At 33.0% G+C, this 26,200-nt stretch overlaps 2 protein-coding genes and 3 long non-coding RNA genes across 6 annotated transcripts; 2 read left to right on the top strand and 3 right to left on the bottom strand.

Annotated features, from left to right (window-relative positions):
* The first annotated feature begins 844 nt into the window (after positions 1 to 844).
* On the top strand, positions 845 to 3,519 carry LOC140005002 (uncharacterized). Of its 2 annotated transcripts, XR_011812825.1 has the most exons (4): positions 845 to 959; positions 2,173 to 2,297; positions 2,529 to 2,652; positions 2,987 to 3,519. It is a non-coding gene; the product is annotated as an uncharacterized lncRNA (long non-coding RNA). The 2 variants fall into 2 exon arrangements; XR_011812824.1 differs by lacking the exon at positions 2,987 to 3,519 and having other exon boundaries at positions 2,529 to 2,962.
* A 295-nt stretch (positions 3,520 to 3,814) lies between these two features.
* Positions 3,815 to 4,902, bottom strand: LOC140005001 (uncharacterized). Its single transcript, XR_011812823.1, has 2 exons — positions 4,603 to 4,902; positions 3,815 to 3,914 (listed from the first exon to the last, which is right to left on the bottom strand). It is a non-coding gene; the product is annotated as an uncharacterized lncRNA (long non-coding RNA).
* A 9,001-nt stretch (positions 4,903 to 13,903) lies between these two features.
* On the bottom strand, positions 13,904 to 14,839 carry LOC113739288 (uncharacterized). Its single transcript, XR_011812822.1, has 3 exons — positions 14,701 to 14,839; positions 14,207 to 14,477; positions 13,904 to 14,087 (listed from the first exon to the last, which is right to left on the bottom strand). It is a non-coding gene; the product is annotated as an uncharacterized lncRNA (long non-coding RNA).
* Positions 14,840 to 21,700: 6,861 nt separating this feature from the next.
* On the bottom strand, positions 21,701 to 22,843 carry LOC113739286 (zinc finger BED domain-containing protein RICESLEEPER 2-like). The gene has a single exon (XM_027266516.2). The coding sequence runs from the start codon at positions 22,841 to 22,843 to the stop codon at positions 21,701 to 21,703; it is 1,143 nt and encodes a 380-aa protein (XP_027122317.2).
* Positions 22,844 to 24,541: 1,698 nt separating this feature from the next.
* LOC113739285 (uncharacterized) lies at positions 24,542 to 25,072 on the top strand. The gene has a single exon (XM_027266515.1). The coding sequence runs from the start codon at positions 24,542 to 24,544 to the stop codon at positions 25,070 to 25,072; it is 531 nt and encodes a 176-aa protein (XP_027122316.1).
* Positions 25,073 to 26,200: the final 1,128 nt, after the last annotated feature.

Below are 26,200 nucleotides of genomic sequence, written 5' to 3'. Positions count from 1 at the left end.
TTATGGAAGCCTGGATGGACTTTCTGCAACAAATTCATGCAAGACCAAATGAACTCTTATTCTTCCTCCCAATAGGAATGCTCAGCTATCAAGTCATCATCTGTGCTCAAAACGGAAGCGAAAAATATGCTGCCGAAAACACAAGGACGGTGCTTCAATCATATGAATTTGAGACAACACTCCCACTTTAATCCATCCCCTTGCAGAAACTCTTTTATCCTTCTTTTGTATCCGCCTATATATGTTCTATATTTGTTTCTGTCTAAAGAACTCCGCAATCATTTACCTATAGCAGTACCCATCTTCCTAAGTTAAATCTATAAATTTTCCGCTTTACAAGACACGACCAACAGTAACTATGAAATAGCAAAGAGCTGACATTACTAGAAAGATAATTTAGTCCTGATATATAGTTTAGTTTACTCTTTGTAGAGTAAAATAAAAAAACAATCGCAAAACAAAAAAATTTTTTACACTAACTATGAATTAGCTTAATTCCAAAACCAATGTCAAGTAAATAATGAATTTTTACCAACAAAATTACCAGTCATCGCTGCTCTCTTTTGGTAAGCTTTCTGATAATGTGATGAAAACAGTTCCAAACCCGGCCCGCTATTCAGCTACCAGTCCTCAACAGGGAAGGCTTAAACATCTACATAAAGCCCCCTACTGTACAATTTCAGGTTTCCCATGTATACGCTCACGGGATTCTCAAACACCAGTGGTCTATTATTTATTCGTTCCCAATATAGACACATGTAAATACATGAATCACTTTGTAAAGCCTGACATCACACACTCTATCTTATCTATCTCCTATACCACGCTGCATCTCTGTCAATCACTTTAGAACCCAATTCACAAATTTCTTCTCTTTCCAACTGTTTAAGGCTGATTTTCACAGACAACATCTCCTGCTCCAACTTTCTCCCTACCACCACAGTGCCCTTGCTCTTAAGGTAACCTTCTTTCCTCTCTTTTTCCTTATTTTTCATTTTCCTATCCTCTTGCACTTTTTGATACCATATCTGTTGATTTTTTCCCTTCAAATTATTCTTCTTCTACTTTTGCTATCTCTTTTTTCACCTTACCGAAAGAATCTGCATGCTTATCAACTTATCTGATTGTTATTTTATTTGTGATATTTTAATATATACATCTTAATGATAATTCTCTACTGAATTCACTAATCAAACTTCAACAAAAAAAATTCCCTATACATGTTTTTCCCTTATATTTTCCCTACTAATTCTATACGCTGCTTGACTTTTCTATACACTAATTGCTTATAATCTAATCCTAATTATTCATAACTTCAGATAATTCAAAATTTAGCAGCTGCTCAGGTTAATAACCTCATCTTATTGCAAGTTTTCCCCTCATGGAAAATACTATCGTTCCGCTTTTAACCATTGATCCAAATCTGCTAAATTGGACAACAATTGTCCAAGTTATTGAAAAAACACATGTCATGCATTTCGGTGGACCTCAAACTCATTATCAACAATATGCACTTGCTGATCCACAGGTTTCACGATTTTGATTTTTCAAATTATTCTTTTCTTCTTTGTTTACCTTTTAGCAACAGCTAACAATGCTAAAATACAGGGACTTAGAGTCAGTATGCATGTACCTACAGACTATCTTCAACAATTTGCCAGCCTGCTTTTACCTTTTAAAACATACTACATATCAAATGCAATTGTGCGTCCGTCCCTTACTGATATCCCCACCGGAGAATACCCATACTGTTGGGTTGCCACAAAAGAAACACGCATTCAGCGAATACAGGAACTGCAATGACCTTCTCTTCCACTTTCTTTCCAGTTGCACCCCTTTACCATGTTGGACGTAATTGCTAATACAAATCATTTGATAAGTACACAGACCACTTCCCTTTTATTTAATTAATTTTTTGCCGAACAAGATAAACCTTGTTTTATCGATTATTTTAAATTATTTCTTATATATAACTGCAATAGATATCATGGGAAAAGTACTGCATGTCCTACCTAAAAGAGAAACAAGTGTTCGAGAAAAACTAACTATCAGTGGAGATTATGTAATTGCTGATCAGAGGTTACGATCCATTTTTTTATTCACATTTTCATAATGCCTTTCAACCATACTATAGAATAACAATTACCATTCTTTTTTTTTATACTTGTACAGTCTCCGTCCATTACTTCTGACTCTCTCCAATCAAATTGAAGAGGAACATGGACCTATTATTGCTTCCTAACATGAAGCCTTTCCAGTTCTTATTGCTATTAGGATCAAAGTCACAACGAAAAAGTGTAAGCAAACATATTTCTCTCTTTCGTAAATATTTTTATACATTTCATTTCACACAACAATTTTTTTGCATAACACCAAATCTTAGCTTATCAACTCAATCATCATCTACGATCCTCATAAATTCATACGTTCAAGAGGTAATAGACCTGCATAACTGGTACCAATTGCAATTTTCTATCATCTACTTTTACTATTGAAATCCCTAGCTAATTTTTCTATATATGAATCAGGTTTTGTGCTAATTCTACCCAATCAACACAACTGCTAACCAACGCAAGTTATACTAATCCCAATGTCCTTCTTCCGTCTCCCAGTGATAATCAAATCATGGATATTGCTGCTACAAAACAAATTGTGAGACTCCAGACTCCTCTTTTATTCAATGCTATTGTGTCCACATTTAATTCAACAATAATTATATTTTATACCCTTCCTATGCCTGCTTAATAGGAAGTTGGCACAACATAGATTAGAGGTTCTACTAAGATAGACTATAGAGTGACATGTCATAATTGTCAAGAGCCTCATTATTCTACACATACAATGCGAACATTCTGTCAGCATTGTGAACATGGTGTCCAACTATTGCCCAGGTTCTTTACAACCTCTTGTGTTATTCATAATTCCTCAAATTCATAATCGAACCAATTTCATCTTTCTATAAGTATTATCACTTTTCCCTTTGCAGAGCATGTATTTTAATTTCACTTTCTGATCGAACTGGTTCGCCATATGCAACCGCCATGGATATTGAAGCTGAAAAATTACTCGGATATTCAACAGCTGAACTTTATCATGCAAACCAACAAGTAATTATTTATTCCCTTTATTTACACACAAAATTTTTACCCCTCCTTTTTCATTCTAACGATTAACATTATTCTTTCTTCTTTGACTATCAAATAGAATATTAACATTGTCAGCCTCGTTGCACCAAAATTACACGGAAGAACAATTATTTGCTGCATTCAACCTCCTTCTTCAACAATCAAGCCGTCTCAAGCAACTGCGTTCAACATTATAACTTCATACTTTTTGAATGATCTTCTAGGCGTTCATCAACTCAACTTCCACAACCTAAACATTCAAGATGAAAACTAAACTTGTTTGATTTTCATATTTACAACGTCTGTATAATTACAGGCTCTTTCCAGTACTACTAATTTTCGATAATATTCTTGTATAATGTAGTTCCACTTTATAGCACTAATTTTCATTCTCGCCAACATTACTAACTAAATATTAACTGGACATATATACCACCGCGCACAGCGCGGTGATACCACCTAGTATACTACTTATTGTAAGGGAATGGGCTCAATGAACAGAGAATTAATGTAACCACACATGGTTTCTCCCACGTGTGTGTATTCGTCTTTATGCTTATAGAAAACATCAATCACACGTGCCAAGTTGATAACTCGAAAGAGAATAGGTTTGCTAGGTACAAATTCGGCTACTGCAGAACTACTAGTTTTAAGCAGTTGTTGGTTCAAGATCTTCCATGCATCCTGAATTTGTTCATAAAGTTCATTGCATGCTTGTTGCTCCGTTATGCCTTGCTGCGTCATTTAGCATTCCACCGCTGAAGCAATGTGTTCCCTTTTCTGTTCAAACTGCAAGTATCACAAATTACATTTTCACGTTTGACATCGCAGAACAAAAAAATTAGTGGTTTTCTTGCAACCCTAGTAAGAAAGATTTTTACTTTTTATTTTTAGTCGATTGAGAAATCTCATGGCTACCTACTGAGTTGAGCCACAGCTGCTACTGTGTTATTATGGGTCAAAATCTGCTAAATTCAAGCTCAACTAAGAGGGAACTGGCCCCAAAATTGGATGGAGGTGAAGATGAGACTGGCTGCTCTAGGATCAGACTTTGATTGTCTCCATGTATCTATAGGCCTGTAACATATTCTTCTATATCCTTCCTTACCAATTGAAGACTATAGAGTCCATCGTAGCCATATATCTATAGGTGCTTTTAAACTGAGTTTGGTTTGATCCCAACCTTTACAAGATATATACAAATGTACCTTATTATTATTTCAACAGTGTAAGCAAAATTCTATAGACAATGCTTAAAAAAAAAAAGAAAAATCTACAGACAATGAATTTGTACAAGTAATTTGAAAAATGAGAAATCTTTTACATGAATATAAAGTTGTTATTACAAAAATTCAGATGGATCATTTGAACAATTCTTTTTCTTTTAGAGTAAAATAGCTCAGAAATTGTAAACAATTAATTATCATTAATGCGTAAACTATTATATCTTATGGATATTAATTAGATTGGATTGTACCTTGTACCCAACAATGTCATCCCTTAGTCTGGCAATAATTGATGCAGCTCTCACGATCTCAGGAACATTGAGTGCCCAATCAAAAGCCTCCTTCTTGACAATATCCCCCATGCCTAGGAAAGATATTATTGTAAGTGTAGGGTATCCTGAGCTTGGTACTCCATTTTTCATATACTCCCCCAGTGTCGGTATGTAACCTTGGTGCAGCCACTTAGCCTCAACAAAGTAGGCACGAACCAGCATCTTCATCTGCAAATTAGTAAGAAGCAACTAAATCAGCTATTTCAATTACAAGAAAGACAAACTATTGCATGATTGTTGAATTTGGACAATATATTCTATTTCTATTTTTTTGTGTTGATCTCTTGCCCAATCTCTCTCTCTCTATATATATATAGTTATGTGTAATTCATATGGAACACTATTATTAATTAAGTAAATCTTATATATATTGACCATGTATGCACTATCATGGCTGGATATATCACGGTTGGATATACAACACATACACAAACTTTGAGTTTCAAATTCAAATTTAAATTATATATCACGCATCTAATGGCAAAGTATATACACTGTCAGTGTATAGAAGATTAATTCTTATTAATTTATATCTCACTCTCTGGTTTCTGGTCACATGTAATTTCACGTGCAACATTATTGCACCCATGGTAAATTTAAGGTGCATTGGTATTAATTCACTGAGAAAATAGAAAGTGAATGAGCATTGACAGAGGAAGCCATGTATAAAACAATTATTGCCCCGTGACAAAAGGAGTTTGATATGTAGCAATAATTTGTGGAGGTTCATATTGCTTCCTTCGCATAATATGATCGATATGATCTTCTTTTTTTGGCCATCACTTGCTCAATTTCTACAAACACATCTAAGAGTGTTTGGTAACAAATCTTCTTGTAATCTGGGAGTTGTTTTATGCAGCCAACATCCCATCTGCAAAAGTTGTTAGACATCAATTAAAACAAATTCCATTGGAAAAGTATTATATCTAAGTCAAGTTTAATGTTTTTAACAAATCAAACCTTTCGATTGCTTCTGTGAAGATTTCAAGTTCTTTGTAAGTCCCGTAAGCATCATAGACATCAGCAATTACGGTTTCCATTGCTATTACTTTTGATAGAATCTTTCTAGCAAGACCATATTCAGGCTCAAAATACACTCCCACGATCCAGAAATAGCCCTCAACAATTCGATCTCTAGCAAATGGAAGCTTTCTTTCAAAGTCCACTTCTTTCCACTGTTAGAATATTTATGTGGCCTACATGACCACATATGATATTATCAAGATAACTCCCGTTAATTAGAAGGATAAATAATCATATGAATAAATATGAATAACTAATTACATAATTCTAATGAGAATAGATGACTGGAGGAAGTAGGGAGTCTCATATTCGTTGTATGTGGACGTCTTATATGTGGTATTTTTATCTGATAATTACAGTGATTATTAAGCTGTATCTTATCATAATAAAGTATCATATATCTAAAGTAATTAGAGTCTATCACAATTCTATGATGGAAGGGATTGCGACTCTATAAATACTCTAGGGCTCCTGGTCCCTCTCACCACTCTGACATTTGTTATTTTTACCCATCACTACAATAACATAATAGAGAGTTAGGTGAGGGAAAACTAGACAGCAAAGGGTTATAGTTTACAACCTTGGTGATTAGAAGGCTTGCTGAAAGAGCTGTGAAATTCTTCTCCAAAATGTCTTCAATATCTCAAGGTATGTTAATCTAGAATTTATTTCTTAATTTTAATTTACAGATCATACTAAAGATCCTACTTCTTATGTCTAACATTTGGTATTAGAGCTTAGGTTGAAGTTTATGATTTGTAAATTATTAGGTCACACTTAATTGTGATTTGTTTTTGTCGACAAAGTTTAAGACAAAATTCTTAGAGTTCAAGAATCTGGTTCATTATTTCTATACCACATATGCGTATGGCGCCCTTGACTGTTAAAAAAAATAATAATAAATAAATAAATAAAAAGGATTTCAAGCAGTGGAGGAACTCAATTTTGATAAAATTTGCATGACGTTTCTGTGCTATTGAATATGTTTTCCGCTAATTGTTATGGTCGAGTGATAGTTAGATGTCTTTAACCATATGTATATGCCTGTTATGAATCCTATGATTGATTGTCCCAATGTCAACTATGCAATTGCTCATATGCATATTACTTCAAGTGGCTAGTTGCATGGACCAAAGGCTTGATTAATCATATTATCGGACCTTTTGAATGGACATCTGTAAGAACACAACAATGGAATGAACAATCAGTTTCGAACCAATTAATTGACTATTCTAGTCAGTTTGGAACATGTACCAACTTGTATTGTTAGTTGGCTTTGGATGGCGGAATTGACAATGTCTGAATAGAAGTTTTGCTTCCTTGGTTATGAGAATCAATTAACTTTGTTTAGTCTACCGTATCTGATCCTTATGAAAGTATTCAATATTATTATTAGAAGCTTAATTGTTATCTTAATAACATCTAAGCTGTATGTTACCGCAAGAAATTAAGGAGAGCTAGATGTATGCTCGATTACAGTGCCCAAAACTTCTACTCATGATTCTTAAGGTAACCATATTATGTGCGTCTTGATTACTCCTACAGCATAAAAGGTTTTGTGTGTTGCGATACAACTTGAATGCGTAAATTGTACTTGAATTGAAACACCATTTATGAGCAATTATATATGGCTAATAAATATGCTCTTATTGCAATAACCTTAGAATTGGTGCCTGAATTATGATGGTTGATTGCATAATTGATTGTCTACTACTTTAATAGTTGCAGTAGTTTATGCCATGGTGAACCATTTTTGAAACCCAAATTATTTGGTGCATATATACTCCTTGTCTTCATTGTATCCGTCAACGACAATTGATATTTTGGGAAGAAAGTTTTGTATTGATATTAAGAATTACAATTATGTCATGAAAAGCTCAAATTTTAAGAGAGCATATATAAATGCATATTTGGGCAATGTAAGATAAAAGTATTCTTAATAATGGTTCATGGATATTCAAGTTACCATTTATTAAACTAATATAGTTATATTCTTGGGCAGCCTGAGGTTAAATAACCTAGATGAACATGATAGTGATGATTAATTAGCTGTCACTAAAGTGACCTAATTATGATAAAGTTTATTAAATGGTTATTTATATTCATGTGAAATCATGGTTATAGAATTATAATTTGCCCAAAGGTATTATATTTCTATATTCATGAAGTAGTTGTTATATTACCCAAAGGTGTATAACTTCTCTGATGCAAGTGAATAATTGTCACTTACTTGTAAAATTGCCCAATTAATATAATATTTCTGTTTTGATTTTATAAGTGAATAATAGTTTCTCACTTATGGAGTGAATCACTGGCGTGTCGTTATTCAACCCAAAGGTAAGATACAATGATGCATTGGATTACTCACCTAATGTTCAATTATTTAGTAAATCTATTATACAAGTTGGTTTGCTAGACATTAAATTAGGAAATTTTCTATGCCTAAAGGCTAGGACTATTTCTTTAATTTATTGTTTTAGCATATGAGTTAGATTTACTATTTTACAGTAAGACAAAATAGCATCCTTACACCTTATGCTAGTATTCTTGTTTTTAACTTGCATTATATTCCAATAATTTGTAATTATTCTCTTATGCTGGCCGCATTATTCTGTTCTCTTGATTTTGGGTGCAAAATTGAATTAGCACACGTCAGTGTGAATCTCACTTTAATGTGTATGTGCTAATATATTGGTTGGGTACAAGTAGTTAGAGTAATTAATATTATTAATATGCTCATTAAATGTTGTATTCACATTGAGATGAATGGTTATTACCTTAAAGTGATTAAAGTCAAAATTTCCATAAAGGTCGTTGTGGAATTATAGTATAATTTTGACTAAACACCCTTGAAACACTTTTTGTTTTGACTTTGAAATAGTGTAAATTAATTCTTGAATTTAAGGTGCTAGCTGCTGATTTATTTATGATAAATCCCCTGATTGATTGTTTTTTGATAATTTCTTGAGCATTTCATTTTAAATTCTCTTTTTGAAGTTTTGAACTACTCAAAAATCTTTTATAATACACATTAAAGAATATGATTATTACTTACACTTAACCATGTGTATGTGAAAGAATGAGAGTTGTTTAAATTTGAGAGACAAGACACTTAAGGTTAATATTGTATCTTATAAAAGCAGAAATGCAAATAGAGACAATAATGTTTTCATAAAGGATGCAAATACATTTTAAAATAAATATATGTTGTCCTTATCCAGTCAGGAAAACATTGAAAGATTTGTCTTTATAATTGAAAATTATTTTGAAAGAATTTATTGGAATCCCTCATTTTATTAAAATGAATGACACTAGATGAATTGTCTTACTTCACACAATTCACATTGTCAATGTATGTTTAGTTTCACAAGATAAATGGAACATATTTGATTGAGGTAAAGCATCTATTATAGAAAATGATGCCTTTACGAATATACAAGTGGAGTATTTTTAACCATAATAGAAAGTTCTTTTCAAAATATATTTTGTTGCAATTTAGAATTCACTCATTTTAAATTAATAACTATTGAATACAATTTTAATATTGATTATTCAATAGGATTTTTAAAATAATAAACTTATATTTCTAGATTTTCAAATGACGTATGAAATCAAACAAGCTCCATTTGGCTTATGTCACAATGTTAGCATTAAGTGTGTTATTCATGTAAACTTATTAAGTTTGCCATAGGAGATTGAATTTTGTCTCCATAAATGTATTTAGATAAAATAAAAAACTAAATGATTTTAAATTTTATCATTGCAAATGTTTAGACTACATTACAGAAAGTTGACTGGTTAGATTGTTATAGATGGCGAAAAGAGTTTACAATCTTAGTAGTCATAATACGATATTTATCAATTATTTTCTGCCAAATTGAAGTAGTTAAAGATATTTATTTATCTTATTTTTTATAACCATTCAAACTTAATGCCTTTGTTCTTGTATTTTAAATGTTGTACAAGAGATGAAGATATAAACGTATAAAAGGTAGAAAATAAAATTATAATGTCCTGTGTGCATAATTCTTGGTAGATAGCATTGATAAAGAATGAACAATCCTTAATTGACAAATTTTGAGTTATGTGTTTGTATCAAGAAATGAACATTTTTGGACATCATAAATAGCAGTTTGAATTTTTCTTTACTCTTGTACAGTGAAATCTTGAAAATATCATTGAATATGTTTTTAGTGTGTCCATCCATTATTGTCAAGAATTTCATGTATATCATGGGTTGGATAGATATTTCAGCTTACGTGGGGATATATTATCAATATTTAAGGAAGCTGAAATTAAAACATATAGATGTTTAAGCTTATATGTGAATGTGTAATCAATTCCTAAAGAAGCTATATGCATTGAAAAAAAATGATTATTTTCATAAACTATACTGTCATATGTTCCAAAAGTGTTTTATATTAGAAATACTTGATTTTGAGAAAATAGAATAAGTGATTTGACTCAAACAATGGAGTTGAAAGGTAAGGTGAATCATGCACGTTACCATAATGTTATAGAGATTAATTGCTTTCAAGAGAAATTTAAAGTTTTAGCAATTGCCTCTACATGACTACAGTTGAGAGATCACATAAAGAATATTCTATTATAAACCACTAATCAAATTATTAAGGAAATAGTGGGAGTCAAGAAATTCTCAATTCTAGTAAAGTTTCTAATATCTATGTTTATAAATTCAAGAGTTTATGTGTGTTTTTAGGCTTAATTGTTATATAGCTATTTTCATAACTACATTTAAGTTTAGTGCTATAATGGAAGATGTTGTTTAACACTACTGGTAATGTATGGTCTATCAGGATTATTAAGATATATTGGTGGTGTTAAATGATATAATGATATATTTGCTAGTGACTTGCTCAACTTAAAAGAGTACAAATGCAGTAAATCTCTTATAATGTTAATTAGAGTTTTTGCTGATATTGGTTGTGGCACTTGTAGTTCATTATGTTTGGAGCTACGTTAAAGTAGATGTGATTTATATATCTCTACAACATGTGTCTACCTTATGTTTGTCTAAAAGAGAATATGGCCTATTGATTTCAAGTGATAGATAATTTTTATCTAAACCAAGTTGATATCCCATTAATGATTTATTTTTCCTAATATATTCTTCATAATGTTTTAAGAAGAATGATATTAGCAAATCATTATACGTTAAGATTAGTGGGAATAACGTGTATTTGGTTTGTATATAGATAAAAATTTCTTCAATATTTTGGATAATAAGCAATTCTTATCTAAAACTATTAAGTGAAGGATATATGTAATACCTTTTATGCATTTGGTATTAATAGAGATAGAAAATGAATGTTTTGAACTATCTCATCTAGCCTTCACTAAAGAGTCTTTTTTAAGAATCTAAGATTGAAATATTGTTTATTATATTTTGAAATAATTGCAAGTTATATGGATGCTATAATACTATAATTAGGTACTCGTTGTTTGGCCTATATTTTGTCAATTTTGTACTATTGGTCATTCAACTTTGACACTTTTATTAAGATATATAAGGAAAAAGTGGGAGTTGAATCGAGTAAATTGACATAAAGTTAGAATATTAATCTCGAAATAGTTGCAACTACTTGAGTTCGTTAGATTTGAGTTATTATCGTTAATGTTACAACTTAAGGATGCCGGCTAAGTTGTTGTTACGATCATATGACTCATAAAGAACTCATTAGCCTATTGTATAGTTGCTATTATATTTCTAACTATTTGTGGATAATTAAGTCCATTATGTTTTGTTGAAACTTTCCACTATTGTATCTTTATAGAACGGTAAGTGCTTTAATGGATTTAAGCACATTAAAGTGAATTATGTATTATACTATTCTATAAAATATGTCAAATTTAAGGTGTCCATTTGAGCATACCCATTAATGAAATATTGGTACCGAAAGATTTTGCGAACATATAAGTGCGATGGGGTTTTGCTATTATTGATGTTTGGACATATAAGCGTAAAATATTAAATCCTGTTATTTGTGCACATTATCATGAGAATTATACACAGGATTAATATTTGGACTGTTAAATGGATATCAAAGTTGTTGTCCATTTCTTCCTCATTAGGTTTATCTACATTAAGTTGTTAGAATTGTGATACATGGAAGGAAATATATTCAAATTGATATATGACCGCCATGATTCATTCTAATGACAGTGTAGGATAAACATAAATAAATATTGTGGCCACTCTACTTTATTTATTTGATTCTGTACGGTTATTGTTTATGTGGTCATTTGTCCAAGTGGGAGAATGTTAGAATATTTATGTGGCCTACATGACCACATATGATATTATCAAGATAACCCCCGTTAATTAGAAGGATAAATAATCATATGAATAAATTTGAATAACTAATTACAGATTCTAATGAGAATAGATGACTGGAGGAAGTAGGGAGTCCCATATTCATTGTATGTGGACGTATTATATGTGGTATTTTTATCTGATAATTACAGTAATTATTAAGCTGTATCTTATCATAATAAAGTATCATTTATCTAAAGTAATTAGAGTCTATCACAATTCTATGATGGGAGGGATTGTGACTCTATAAATACTCTAGGGCTCCTGGTCCCTCTCACTATTCTGACATTCGTTATTTTTACCCATCACTACAATAACATAATAGAGAGTCGGGTGAGGGAAGACTAGACAGCAAAGGGTTATAGTTTACAACCTTGGTGATTGGAAAGCTTGCTGAAAAGGCTGTGAAATTCTTCTCCAAAATGTCTTCAATATCTCAAGGTATGTTAATCTAGAATTTATTTCTTAATTTTAATTTACAGATCATACTAAAGATCCTGCTCCTTATGTCTAACATCCACCACCTGAATTATGCTTGCTGGAATTAATTGATTACAGATTTACGTAATCTGCAGAACAGAATGAGTCTCACTACTCATTTATTTTTTTTGAGAAACAATTATTTTGAAGAGACTTACAAGGATAGTTCATGTAGATCCTCCTTGTGCAGAGATTGTAGCATGTTGAAATCCAACTTAGCCAGCTTTAGTAAAGTTATATTAGGTGAATGATCTTTTCCATATATGGATATGTAATTTCTGGCCTCCAATCAGTGTTTTGAAAACCGGACCGGACCGGCCGGTTCGATCGGTTGGACCGCGAACCGGCCATGGCTCCGGTCCGGTTCTATGCTATAGTTGACCAAGTTAGAAAATCGGTCAAAAACCGGTTAAACCGTGAAAACCGCTGGACCGGATTGAACCGGCGGTTTCCGGTTTTCGAGATTTTCCACCTTTTTTTTTTTTTTACGTTTTGTAAAATGCAGCTATCAAGATTCGAACTCAAGACCTTTGTAATAAAAGACCAATATAGTAACCATTGCACCATCACATCTTATTAGTTTTGTTTTGATAACTTATGCATATAAAACAAAAACTCATATTTCTTTTTTTCATTTTTTTTACAAAATCTAATCATCTCATGGCTCTTTCTTTTTAATCTTCAACACACACACACACTCTCTCTCTCCTCTTTTTTTTGTCACTCTCTTTTTAATCAAACCACTTTATTTTTAATTTATTGATGTTTTCTTCCATCTTTTAATTTTATTTTTGTCCATTAAATTGAAAAAGGTTAAAAAAGAATTATTTTCTTTAACCCAAATTATTTAATGCCACAACCACTCACTTTTATCTCATTTTTATTTCTTATCAAGTTTGCATTTCTATTTTCAATTCTCTTGACTTCTTTCGAATTCCAAAATTCCTTTTTTAAATTGCAATCTCTAAATCCCAAAACGTAAATTAAAATTTTAGTTCACAAAATCTAAATTCTCATAGACATGAATTTTGTATAATTTTAAAATATTATGATATTTTTGGGTTAGATCTAAGATTTTTTTGGTAGATATAATTGAAATTGAAATGAAATTTATTTGTTTTAACTTATAATTTAAAATTTTTATTTTAAAAAAATCAAGTTATTCAAAAATAGTAAACTTTTCATCATATAATGTATTAAATTAGTCCATTACATGTCTTATTTTGTGCATAAATATTTATATAAATTATTTTTTTTAAAATTCATTGAACCCTTTCACGTCACCGGTTCAATTAACGGTCCGGTTTTTAAAACATTGCCTCCAATCTTGGTAAACCCCTCCAATTAGGTTGCATTAGTGCGTGACTTACTAGCTCGTCAAGTGGACTGTTTAACTTGTTCGATATTGACTGAAGATGATTACTACTAAAAGCCAAAGCATGATCTAAAATGTCGTCGCCATGCAATCTGAGATGAGTTGCTTCATAAAGTGCAAGAATGCCCGGCACATCATTAACCAAACCTTCTCCAAATTAACCTTCATCATCCACGAATTTCTTGAATATGTCTGCATAGTAGAAAAAAGTTTCTCTTTCTTGCGTTTTGTGATAAAAGACGAGGAAAGAAAGTCAACATTTGACGATCTTGTGATTTAAGGTTTAAATCTTTTAGCTTTTAACCCCTTACCTGATGAAACTCTGAATCCTTCTTGTCGTAGAATACGAAAATAGAGAGCAGCAGTATAAATGTGGTCAATGTTCTCCCAGTTCTGATGTTTCTCATGCATTTTGCGTAAAGCATGATTGATCTCCTCTTGAAAATGATATTCTACACCTAGTCGTTGAATCGCATCAATCAATTGCAGCTGTTGTGCAGGATTACTGGCAGTTGCACGAATTTCTGTTCTGACATCTTCCTTCAGCTGCTCAAGCTGCTATTTCTTAGAAGCCCATGTTGCCTGCAGAAAACAAAAATGTATAATTGATGAAGTTAAGGTTTCTTTAAATCATGTACGTAGTTGCTTATCTGCAGAATAAAATTATAATAATGATGAGGACAAAAAATCAGCTTAAAACATGCAAGAAAATTTCTTAGAAGCATAGTATATTTGATAAGTCGCCAAGTTTGCTTTCCTTGACTAGGCTTTTTGTGTTTTAGCTCTGGCTAAACTATAGCAGTACCTTATCGGAATCAGGGGAGTAGACGAGGAATTGATTTCCCCAGATATTGGGATGAAAATTTGCCAAAGGACGATGAGGGAAATTATTTTGGATTGAACTGGAATAATCTAATTCATGACCTTCAACTTCCATTTTTAAACTTTTTCGGTTCAGTCAAAGTCTATATTAGCTCGGATTATATAACTGGTAACTATTCGAATGGCTAGGTTGCTTAGTTTTTTTTTTTTTTTTTTTGAAGAGAATACTTTCAAAGGCAGGTTGCTTGTGATGGTGTCTCAAATTGCATATTTATAGGCAGACCAGACTCTCAGATCAGAAGTATTTGTGCTCCCGTTTTTCTTAGTGTGATGGGTTGTTTGAGGAGTAGAAGAATAAGTCAGTACTCCTGTGCTGTCTACGCTAAAATAAGGCAGCCATGCAGAGCCACAAAAAAATTGGTTAAAAACAAAAAAGTCCCTGTAATTTCAAAACATACAGAATGACACCTCACGTTTTGAATTAAATTGTAAACTAACAAAATTTATTAAACTTAACGAAAATGATGATCTCGACCGTTAAATTTACCGAATTCCGTTAAGTTTATCGGATTCTATTTTGTTTAACGAATTCTGTTAGTTTATAATTTAGTTTAAAATATAAGGTGTTGTTTTATCTATTTTGAAATTACGGAAACTTTTCTATGTATTAAATATATCACGGAACTTTTTGGTTTTTAACCCCAAAAAAATTCTAGGAATCTTGCATTGTACGGTTTCCACGTGAGGTTCACAAATTGATGCCATCATATGATTACGTGTTGAAAAATGGTGCTGCCAAGCTTTGTGGACTACGTGGGCTTTTTCTTCTTCACCCATTTACGTACTTGTAACTAGGCCTGTCAATCGAACCTGATGAGACGGACTTTCATAAGTTCAAACTCAATTCATTTAATTTGAAATATTTTTGAGTTTCGAGTTATGAGTTTCAGATTCATAAATGTGAAATGCATACTCAACTCACATAATATTCGCATTGTGAGGCTTAATCGGGTTTAGCCCAAACTCACTTATTACTCCTTAATTTTTTTAATATAATTACTATAACTATTAAGTTGTAAAACTAATTTAACATTTACAAGACTATAATATTAAAACTAAACATGAACAAATAATAGTTTTTAAAAAGTATATAAACCAAAACTTTTTCAACAATATTTATATTTAATTCGTTCAAAATACATGAAAAATAGTAATAAAACATGCGATCATAAACCAATACATCTTTAAAAGTTGAAACTTTTTTTATAATCTTGTGATTTGAATCCAAACATGCTTGATGATTTGTGTTTGTAGATAAAAAAGAAATCAACCAATATTATGTCAACACAAAAATTTATTCAACTAATAAGAAAAGTTAGAGATTCAATTATGCATAACTAATATTGTCTCTCAAGAAACCTCATGAAAGAGCCTTTAGATGCATTTTTATATTTTGTAATATATATATATATATTTAGTATTTAACAATAATATATTTGGATATATAATTATACATAATATCAAAATATAAATATTATATATGTATAATTAAAGGGCCCGGCCTATATCTGGTTTGAACCTAATAGGGCCCAAGCTCAGCTCATATTTAATTCGAGCTTAATTTTGAGGCTCAAACTCAGACCGAATCACAAAAATGTCGGGCTCATCGAGCTTTTTGTCGAGCCGAACTCGGGCTGGCCCAACCCCATTGACAGTCCTACTTGTAGCTAGGAATATCAATGAATCGAGTTTTATCCAAATCTAACCAGACCTAATGTACTTGTTTTAGCCTTTGTTATCACTTTTTGTGAGTTGTCAAATTAACTTTGCATTATTACCCGGAAACAGATCCTAACAAACTGCTAGGATGGGAGTGTTTTTCAGCTTCGTCTGTTTGGATGGGAGTGTTTTTCGAAAACTAATTTTTTAAATACAATAAAAATTTTAAAAAGTACTCTAAAAGGTAATCTAAAAGTTAGTTTAATTTTTTTAAAATTTTAAAAAATATTTCAAAATATATTTTAGAAACTCTTCTATTATTAAATATTCCAAAATATTTTCTGAAAATATCCTAAAATATAATCTAAAAACTCTGCTATAGCAAAATTTTTCAAAAACACCCTCAAAAACAGCTTAGGAACAGTGTATCACGATTTGTGACAGCTTAAAATGAAAGCTTATCTTACCTAGAGGGTGAATGTGAAGAAGTGAAAGACTCACCTACCAATGTCCATCCACGAAAGACAGAAGTCCGACATGGATGGTTGGATGGACGGTCCAACTTTTGCACAAGGAAGCTACTACTATATTAATTAATTGGTTATGGTTATTCTAGAAGCCAATGAAACTGATTGAAATGTTTTGCATTTTTTTAAGGTGAAAGAAATTGAGTTGCTATAAGATGGATGGAGTGTGGAAGGGAGGATATTAGGGGTTGGAAATAGTAAATAACAATTTGGTTAATAATTAAGGTTGTTGCTTAGTTTATTAGATGTCAATGATTACATAATCTAGTGAATGTATTTGTTGCTTGATAACGATTAAATGTACAATGATTAAACAAACAACAAACTTAGTATTTATTGTATTTTACTATTTGATATGTTTTGAACATATATAAGTTAGTAAATTCTATGGTCGCTTTTCTATCATTTCCTAATTTCCATAAGTTAATGCTTTTTTTTTCTTTTTTGTGGTTGTGGCGTAACGCAAATGACTCAGGTAATACGTTAGCAATTAATCTCAAAAGACAAAATTATGGTGGTGAAGACATGAGCTTAAGGCAAAAAGTGAAGCTGAGGTGTCTGCACTTTAGTTGAGGGATAGTCAAACAAATAGGAATGAAAATAAATTTCCTTTTTTTCTCTTCTAATAGAGAGCAAAATAACTAGTTTTTTTCATTTATCGTGTGCGTTCGACTTGACAGTCTTATTACAATGACACTTGCATTTACTAATAAGGAGCCATAAATACAAGTAAAATGGGCAAAATAGGACAAGGGCAATAATTGTAATTAACATACATATACAACCAGTTAGATTTTTCACACATTTACCCACACAACTGCATGAGTAATTAGGGGCCTAATCAAGATTGTAAACTTATCAACAACTTTGGCCTGCGGATTATCCCAGAAGAAAACAAGGTGGAACCGTGGAAATGAATTTGGATTTACATATTCATGCGGGGGAAATTACACACTCCCGGCATGTAATTTTTTTTTTATTAATCATCATTTTTATTTATATCCTACTCTATCCTAATCTAATTATGGGGAAGCTCAAATGAGCCTACAGGGAGTCAATAGGGACAGAACCACCACCAGATCAGACGAGTGTACTATGCACCCGTCTGAATCTTTTAAAAGAGCCACATAATATGGCAATTGATCCCCACCAAAGCCTTAATGGGTTGGTGGTGGCCACCAACCCAAAGGCTGGTGGTTCACAGTCTGGCACGTAACTTGATAGTTAGATATTTTGTTGAAGTGTCAAGTTGTAGTACTTGGTGTGAATTGACGTGACACAGTCATTGGCTCTTTTAAACTCAGATCGATTGGCAACTTAATTAAATTATTGAATTAAAGATTAATTCATCCGATTGGTCAAAATTGACATTTCTATAATATCATACTTATTTTATATTTTCAAAAAATTAGTTAATAATTAAATATTTAAAATTTATCAAATTTTTAAGTTAATATAAATAAATAGAATTTATTTTAAATTTTTTTATTTAAATTATTTATATTTATATAAATTCATGATAAATAGAAAAAAGACCGTGCTTAAGGCACTGGTAAAATTTTAGTTTTGAATGAAAATAGAATTTGGCTTTGATGGGGAAATTGAACTCACAGCTCAACAACGCACACTGCAAAACTCAAGGACTTGACAAGAAGAGAGAGAATGTATGGAGAGGAGACTAGGAAACCGGAAGCGAAAAAGAAGGATACGGGGTAGAAGGACCATTTCCGGACAATTCACGGCAAAAATTTGGCTAAAAAAATTATACGGTTCAGATTTTATCTTGTATCTCGATTTTAACAATATATGTGGGACCCACAAAATTTTGTTCTAAAGTTATACGTTGTTGAAAGTAAGTTACACCATGTGCAAACAAAGTTAAATCGTGTGTAAAATACACATAACTGCCAGGAACGATTACACCTGCCCATGGTCCGAAAAAGAAGGTTCATTCCTTAGTGGGGACCTCTTGATGAGGGCAGGGAACAGGACGATGACAAGGAAACAATACTGACATGGAGAGCATTAAATGAGGAGAGAGATGGACTATAATAGTAAAAAGGGAAAGAGGGGCAAGAACGGTTCCTAGCAGTTCACGGTCAAGACTTGGCCACAAAAAAATTGTAAGATTTAAATTTCAACTTGTACCTCATTTTTTAACAATATTTGTGGGATTTATAAAATTTTGTTTTAAAGTTACATGTTGTTGAAAATAAGTTACACTATATATGCAAATAGAGTTACGCCGTATGCAAATGCACATAACTTTCAGGAACGATTGCTTCTACTTTGCAACCGTTACACGTCTGCAACCGTTCCTGCCCGGTCGTGTACTTTTCCTGCAAGCAGCAAATACATTGACACAACCAACTACATCTACTATGACAGTAATTGGCCGTAAAGAGTTGGAATCTCTTAGCTCGTATTCTTATTTAAGATTTTTTGAAAATTTTATTATTGAATGCAAAGACATTCGTTTGGTCTAGCAGCGGTTCAATTTCATTCGGATTCTTTATTGACCCTTTTGGATCCACTTCTTTCGGATTTTTTATTTATTCCCCTAGATCCACCCCTTTCTATTAGTGTAAAATAGAAATAGGTATAAAATAAAATTTATTGTGTCTGAAAAAAAAAGCAAATATATAGATACACAAATACATTTAAACTAGCATTCTGACCCGTTCTATGCAAGGGTTTATATTGCAATTCAAAACAATAATATATATACTTATATATTATAGTATAGGATAAAGTATATGAGAAAGGCAAAAAAATTCAATGAAGTGTATGCTTAATAGCTTAAAAAAAAGTTTATTTCGTAAATACAAAATGGACTTTCTTAATTTTAATAGCTTGAATAAGTTGAAACCAAATTGTGTTTACCTATTGTCTGTCAATATATAATAACAATTTGAATAAAATAATTTAATTTATAATAATTTACATGATAGAGCAATTGTAAACTTATTTATCAATATATCATATTACGGTCATGGAGAATCACTATAGTTGATACTGTTTCGATGGCCGTAACAATCTTGTAATTAGTGATAATCTTGTTACGGTCATTGATGTGATTAGTGATGTAATTAGTGATGACCTTCAATCGAAACTGTATCAATTGTGACAAGATTTTTGTTGTCATGGAGAATCTTGTCACTGAAACCATTTTTCATGTAGTGTAAATCAATACACCAGGTTAATTAACTATTATGTTACATTTTAAAATGATAAGAGTTGAGAGTTTGAGAATTTGAGAAATGATAAAAAGAGAATTTGAGGATCAATCAATAATCATTATTGGACAATAACGGCCCAATTAGGGGTGAAGTCGAGTCGAGTCGAGCTCGAGTAGTACCATACTCGAGCTCAAGCTCGAAGGTTGTGAGTACTGCTCGAGCTCGAGCTCGAACAAGCCTCAAACTTCAGACTCGAACTCGACTCGATGTAATTAAAGATAACTCGAGCTCGAACTCGTATAAGATTCGAGCTCGAGTACTCGAACTAAGCTCGTAAAATGAGCTCGAAAACATTTGTTTCTTAGACCAGAATTCAACAAAAATTGAGCGCAAAAAACTGTGCTATCCTTCAATATAGCAATTCATATTAAAACATGCATTTTGCTTCATTTCAACGCAAATGCCAAGTTGCCAACCATGTGATTCAAGCACTCTAAAAGCAACAATATCAAACTAGTTAATATGATAGAAAAAATGACAGTTTCTCAATAGCCAAAATAGCCATGTAAGCAAAAGAAATAGAGAACTTGATATTAATAGCATTTAGTCACAATACACTAAACTCTGTACGATTTGAGATCAAGTTCTGTATACAACATTCTATTAAGATCCATTGCCAAGATTCTATACAGCAACTCATGTACAGATTTTAGTCAAAAATCAAATACAACCTGGTAGTAGCTATACAACATTTACTTGAGTCAAAGAAATCGCCAGATTCACTATAGCTATGCAGATTTGAGTCCAAAGTCAAAAGTCAAAACACAACTTGGCAGCCACAGCTTGTCAACAGTCAAAAAAAATCTCCAGATTCACCAAAGTTGTACAGATTTGAGTCAAAAAAGTCAAAACACAACTGGCAACCACAGTTTGTCAAGTTCGCTTGAGTAAAAAAGTCACCAAATTCACTATAGTTGTATAGATTTGAGACAAGTCATTTGAGATGTTATCTGCATAGAGTTCAGATTCCAAAATTCCAAGTTTCTAACACCTATTGCCAACCAAAAATATATAAGTCCTATCAAATATCACCAAAGACAAAAAATGAATCAAATTAAGGTACAAAATTATCGAGAACTCTAGATAACCACAATGCCAAACCTGATTCAAAATGAGCCCTTTGCAATAGATCTTCAAATCTTGGGCAATTCAATTTCTTTGATTATTTTAGCTTGCTGCATTTACAATAAAAACCACCCAAGGCAAATAATTTAGAAAGAAAAGAAGTCATAACTTGTTGAACTTGGGCACAAAAGTTGAATGATAAAACAATAAAACTTACTTTCACTTTCTTTGAGATCCCGTGAAGCTTTCTACACCAGTCCCCTGCACACAACAACACTTGAACCGTATCTGGATGAAGGGAAGCATGATAGCTATCAATAACTCGAGTTCCGGCACTAAATGTGGCCTCAGATGCCACTGTAGTTACAAGAATAGCCAAGATGTCAGCCGCCATTTCGGACAATATTGGATACGCAACCCTATTGCTTTTCCACTACTCCAAACAATCATAGGCATTTGGGTTGGAACCAGTCTTTAGGCGAGCCTTTTCTAAATAATCCACCAATTCAGATTTCTGTGGCTTGGTAGTCTCCATTTCATCACAGTACTCATCAAAGTCAACCCACCTAAAAGAAGATGTTGCATTTTTTTGTGGCCCTTTTGAAGCACATGAGTGGACTGCATTTTCATTTCCAGTTGCATTCAAATCTTCATACTCATCATAAAGCTCAAATAAAGCTTTCTTCACGCTGCAAATATTTTCTTGTGCCTCAAAAGATGGAAACATTTGAGGGAAGGCGAACTCAACAACTCTCATTTTCTGCCTTGGATCTAAAATGGCAGCAATAGCCATTAACAAATTGCATTCGCCCCAATATTTGTCGAACTTGGCCTTCATCTTTCTAATCATAGCTCGGATGAAGTCAATTTCATCATTCGCTCGAGAATCTAAGACTTTCTTAATTTTCACAATCTCTTGAAGGAACAAATTGCTCGTAGGATATTCACTCCCGGATATTACATGCGTGGCTGCCCAAAATTTCTCTAACACAGAGCACACTTTTTCTACTTTTTCCCAATCCTCATAAGCTGGACAGGAATCATATAGTGGATCTCTATCTTGAAGACGAGGAAAAACATCTTTGAACTTCATAGCACAGCTTAGCATTTCGAAGGTGACATTCCATCTTGTTCGACAATCATAAAGCAACTTCCTCCCGGGTATTTGACGTTGTTGTGCAATCTCAGCGAACAACAATAATCTGGTCTTCGAGCGATTGACAAAATCGACGCTGTCTCTAATTTTGTTTACAATGTCCGCAATCTCAGAAAGGCCGACTTGAACAATAAGATTCAAAATATGCGCACAACATCGAACATGAAACAACTTGCCGCCACCTAATAGCTTCTTCGATCTACTAAAATCATCCCGCAAAACTCTAATAGCCACATCATTGGCCGAAGCATTGTCAACTGAAATTGTGTGTATTTTTTGCTCAATACCCCAATCCTTCACACATTTGAAGAGTGAAGCAGCAATCTCAACCCCTCGTCTAGGAGGTGGCATGTGAACAAAGTTGAGCACTCTCTTTTGTAGCTTCCAATTCAAGTCAATCCAATGGCCAGTAATAACCATATATTCGATCTTTTGATTTTTGGATTTCCAAAGATCGGTTGTGAGGCTCACCTTTTTCACATTTCTCAACTTGTTCTTCAGCTTCTTTTCTCAAGTTCATAGACTGCCACACAATCACTTTTTGCTACTCCTCTAGTGATCTTTTGCCACTCGGGCATGCCACGCTTTAGGAAAATATTCAAACCTTCTTCTTCAAGAATGGTGAAGGGATGTTCGTGCATCACAATCCAATATGCAGCGGCTTCTCTCATTTTCTCCATGTCAAATTTTCCAGTATGCAAAGATGGTATAGTAGGAAATGCATCATCAGCCGGCTGAAAGTTCAGTTTCGTTTGTTGTGCAGCTTGTCTTAAACTTGCTTTTCTAGATGGACATGAGTTTCGGTGCCGCCACAAGCTAGTTGTTTGCTTTGATTTATCCCTCGATAGCTTTTTATTGCAGTAACGGCAAATGGCATAGTAATTGCCATTTTCTTCAAATTCGTTGAAGTCCTCCCAAGCTTCAGAAGTTTTATTCCGTTTTGGAATATGGAATTCATCATTTTCATCTAATTTATCATTTTCTCCTTCTTCATTGTTATCGTCAGCAACCACAACTTCTTGTCCTTCTTGTATATTACCCAAAGGAGTACTTTGTGTAATTGGACTAGTCATCACGTTTCCTGGATTCATCGTTGACTCATTGGAGACATAAATTGGGTTGTCCAATATCAATGGAGTACATGAATCAGCATTGGAAACCAGTGGGATACAAGAAATCTCGGGTTGACTGCCCTTGTCTTGGGTTGACATCAATCCATAAACACATGCAGTCCAAGGCTCCAAGCTAAAGAAAGATAACAAATTTTCAAATCAGGGCAAGGAAATTTTCAAGCTAAAGAAAGACACATCCATTAACGGAGGCTTTCACCATGAATTTTAGAGACTTTTAGGGTATAAACAAAACTATTTAAAAAAAAAAACCTTGCTCTGATAATTATTTAGAGAAGTTTTAGGCATATGAATTAAATAAAGAATACATTTTTGAGGTTTTGCTGATAATTCTTTTCAGTAATGAAAAGATTAAACCTGCCACATTTCATTAATCACACTTTGATCATCAACAAATGTATAAATCTGTATTAATCACAGTAATCAAATGCTATGATCTACTCTTCCTACATTTTTTTCAAAGGCTTAAAATAAAAACAACTTTCAACTGTCTCAAATATCTTTTGACTTACGCTAAAGGGAAAAGAAATTTCATACTTGTGTTGCTTCATCCCTACTTTTTATCATACTTGGCAAATCAATACATACGTGCCCTTATACTTGTGTTGCTTCATCCCTAACTTTATACTTTTGTTAGCTAGGACCAACTAAACCAAATATAGAAAGTTCAAATATTGTTCTAGATATGCTAACATGGAGGTCAGATGACACGTACTGAAGAAAAACTTTAGGAGTTCCATTCTTAGAAACATGAACAATATGAAATCAGCAATGCTCATTAATCAATATGGTTGTTTCTTAGCTTTTGCTGGGTATCATGCTGTTGACGTGCCTTGGCTATGTTAGACACTTGCAATCTCCATAATCCTCTTGTTGCCAATGACAGGTCAGTGGAGATTAGGACAAATGAGCTTAACTATTATTTGTCAGCATCAAACCCCGTCAACTGAAACTGACAAGAATCCTGTGCAGTTTAGGGGTTTCCAATATGACTTTGGCCTTGAGGATATACTACTTGGTGAAGCTAATGACTTTTCCATGGCAGAACTTAGACCCTGGCCAGAGTTTATCTAGTGAAGAAAGCATGAAGGAATATGCAGACTTGAAATTTTCGTTGTTGCTTTATGATGCAATGCTTATCCTTACTGGTTCCTCAATTGCCTCATTCTCACTTGGAGAAAATGCTGCATTAGCATTCTTAACAGGTGGGATTGGAGGGTTCTTATATCTACTGTTATTGCAAAGGTCGATTGATGGATTACCGGCTGCAGAAATTGTTCCAACAAACAGGATGGAAAACTTTGGTCAAATACTGGGAAAATCTAGAGGTTCACTAACAAGCTTGGTTTTGGCTTTTGCATTAGCTGTTATTGCTGCAAGATACATCTCAGGAGATGCTGCCGGGGTGTTGACACCAAACGACCCTATTTTTGGGATGGTTGGGTTCCTTATGTGCAAGATATCTGTGGTTTTGGCAGCATTCAGACCTTTGCCAACAGGCTCAAGAGAAAACAAGTGATTCCTCTAGCAAAAAAAAAAAAAAAAAACCTTGCTCGTATCCAATTTATGAGAAATTGCACAGAAAGACAGCAATAACAATCAATCTTTAACCCAAATTCTCTCTTTGAAGACTCTTCACTAAACAGCCAGTGGGTGGCAGAGATTCAAGAGAAGGAGAAGAAAAAATAAAAGGTCGGAGAAGACGAGGAGGCTTTCATATCAGATGCACGGGTTGTGGTGACCAAATCTAAATACAGTAACCAACAATTTCAGCAAAAAGCTTAAAATACAAATTTTCCTCACGTTTTCCATACCAGTATGCTTAAATACTTAATACATAATACAACCAAGTTCTTACCCGCATGCTTAATACATAAATTTGAAAAGGAGATAAGGAGATTCTGAACTTATAGGCGGATTCAAAAGCTACCGGTGATGGATAAGCAAATCAATAGTTGCTCTGGGAAGCTTCAACGAGCTAGCAACAGAGAGAGTAAGAAAGGCTCGATGGGAAATGGGAACTTGGGAAGTGGGAACTGACTGAAAGGCTAGAAAGGCTAGAAAGGCTTGATGGGAAGTCTGGGGACTCTGGGCGAGAAGTGGGAACTTGTTGAATGTTGACTATTCTTTTTAGTATAATTATCACTTCACCCATAATTATTCCTCAGAATTTATTTACTTATATTAGTAATTTAATATATAATTTTTAAAATATTTTAAGCGATACTCGATAGAACTCGTCGAGCTTTCGAGTATCAAATTTATGGGCTCGAACTAGACTCGATAGCTCTATCGAGTAGCTCGAGATCAAGATCGAACTCGATTAAGCGAGCTCGAGCTCGAGCTTCTGACCGAGTACATATCGAGCTCGAGTCGAGCTCCTCGACTCAGCTCCACCCCTAGGCCCAATCATATATTTCTTTAAGTTCTGCTGCGCTTGTCCATGTAACAGGGGATAGTTATCATGTGATAAATTAGTTATTCAATTAAATATCCTTTGTGCATTCTAATCCATGTTTCTTCAACTGTATTAGAAAATCTATATCTATATGTATTTAGGAAGGGGTTTTTAGTAGAAACCCTCTCAATAGCTTCTAAACTTCTCATTCTTTTTTCTAGAATTTTATATTTATTTTAATACATAAAA

Source organism: Coffea arabica, chromosome 4c (assembly GCF_036785885.1).
Source record: "Coffea arabica cultivar ET-39 chromosome 4c, Coffea Arabica ET-39 HiFi, whole genome shotgun sequence".
Classification (NCBI taxonomy): domain Eukaryota; kingdom Viridiplantae; phylum Streptophyta; class Magnoliopsida; order Gentianales; family Rubiaceae; genus Coffea; species Coffea arabica.
Note: the sequence above shows the minus strand (reverse complement) of the source record. Positions and strands in the feature narration are given on the sequence as shown.

Excerpts from the sequence above, each read along its gene's own strand:
- LOC113739286 (XM_027266516.2), bottom strand. The coding sequence starts at position 22,843 with ATGGTTATTACTGGCCATTGGATTGACTTGAATTGGAAGCTACAAAAG.
- LOC113739285 (XM_027266515.1), top strand. The coding sequence starts at position 24,542 with ATGACTTTGGCCTTGAGGATATACTACTTGGTGAAGCTAATGACTTTT.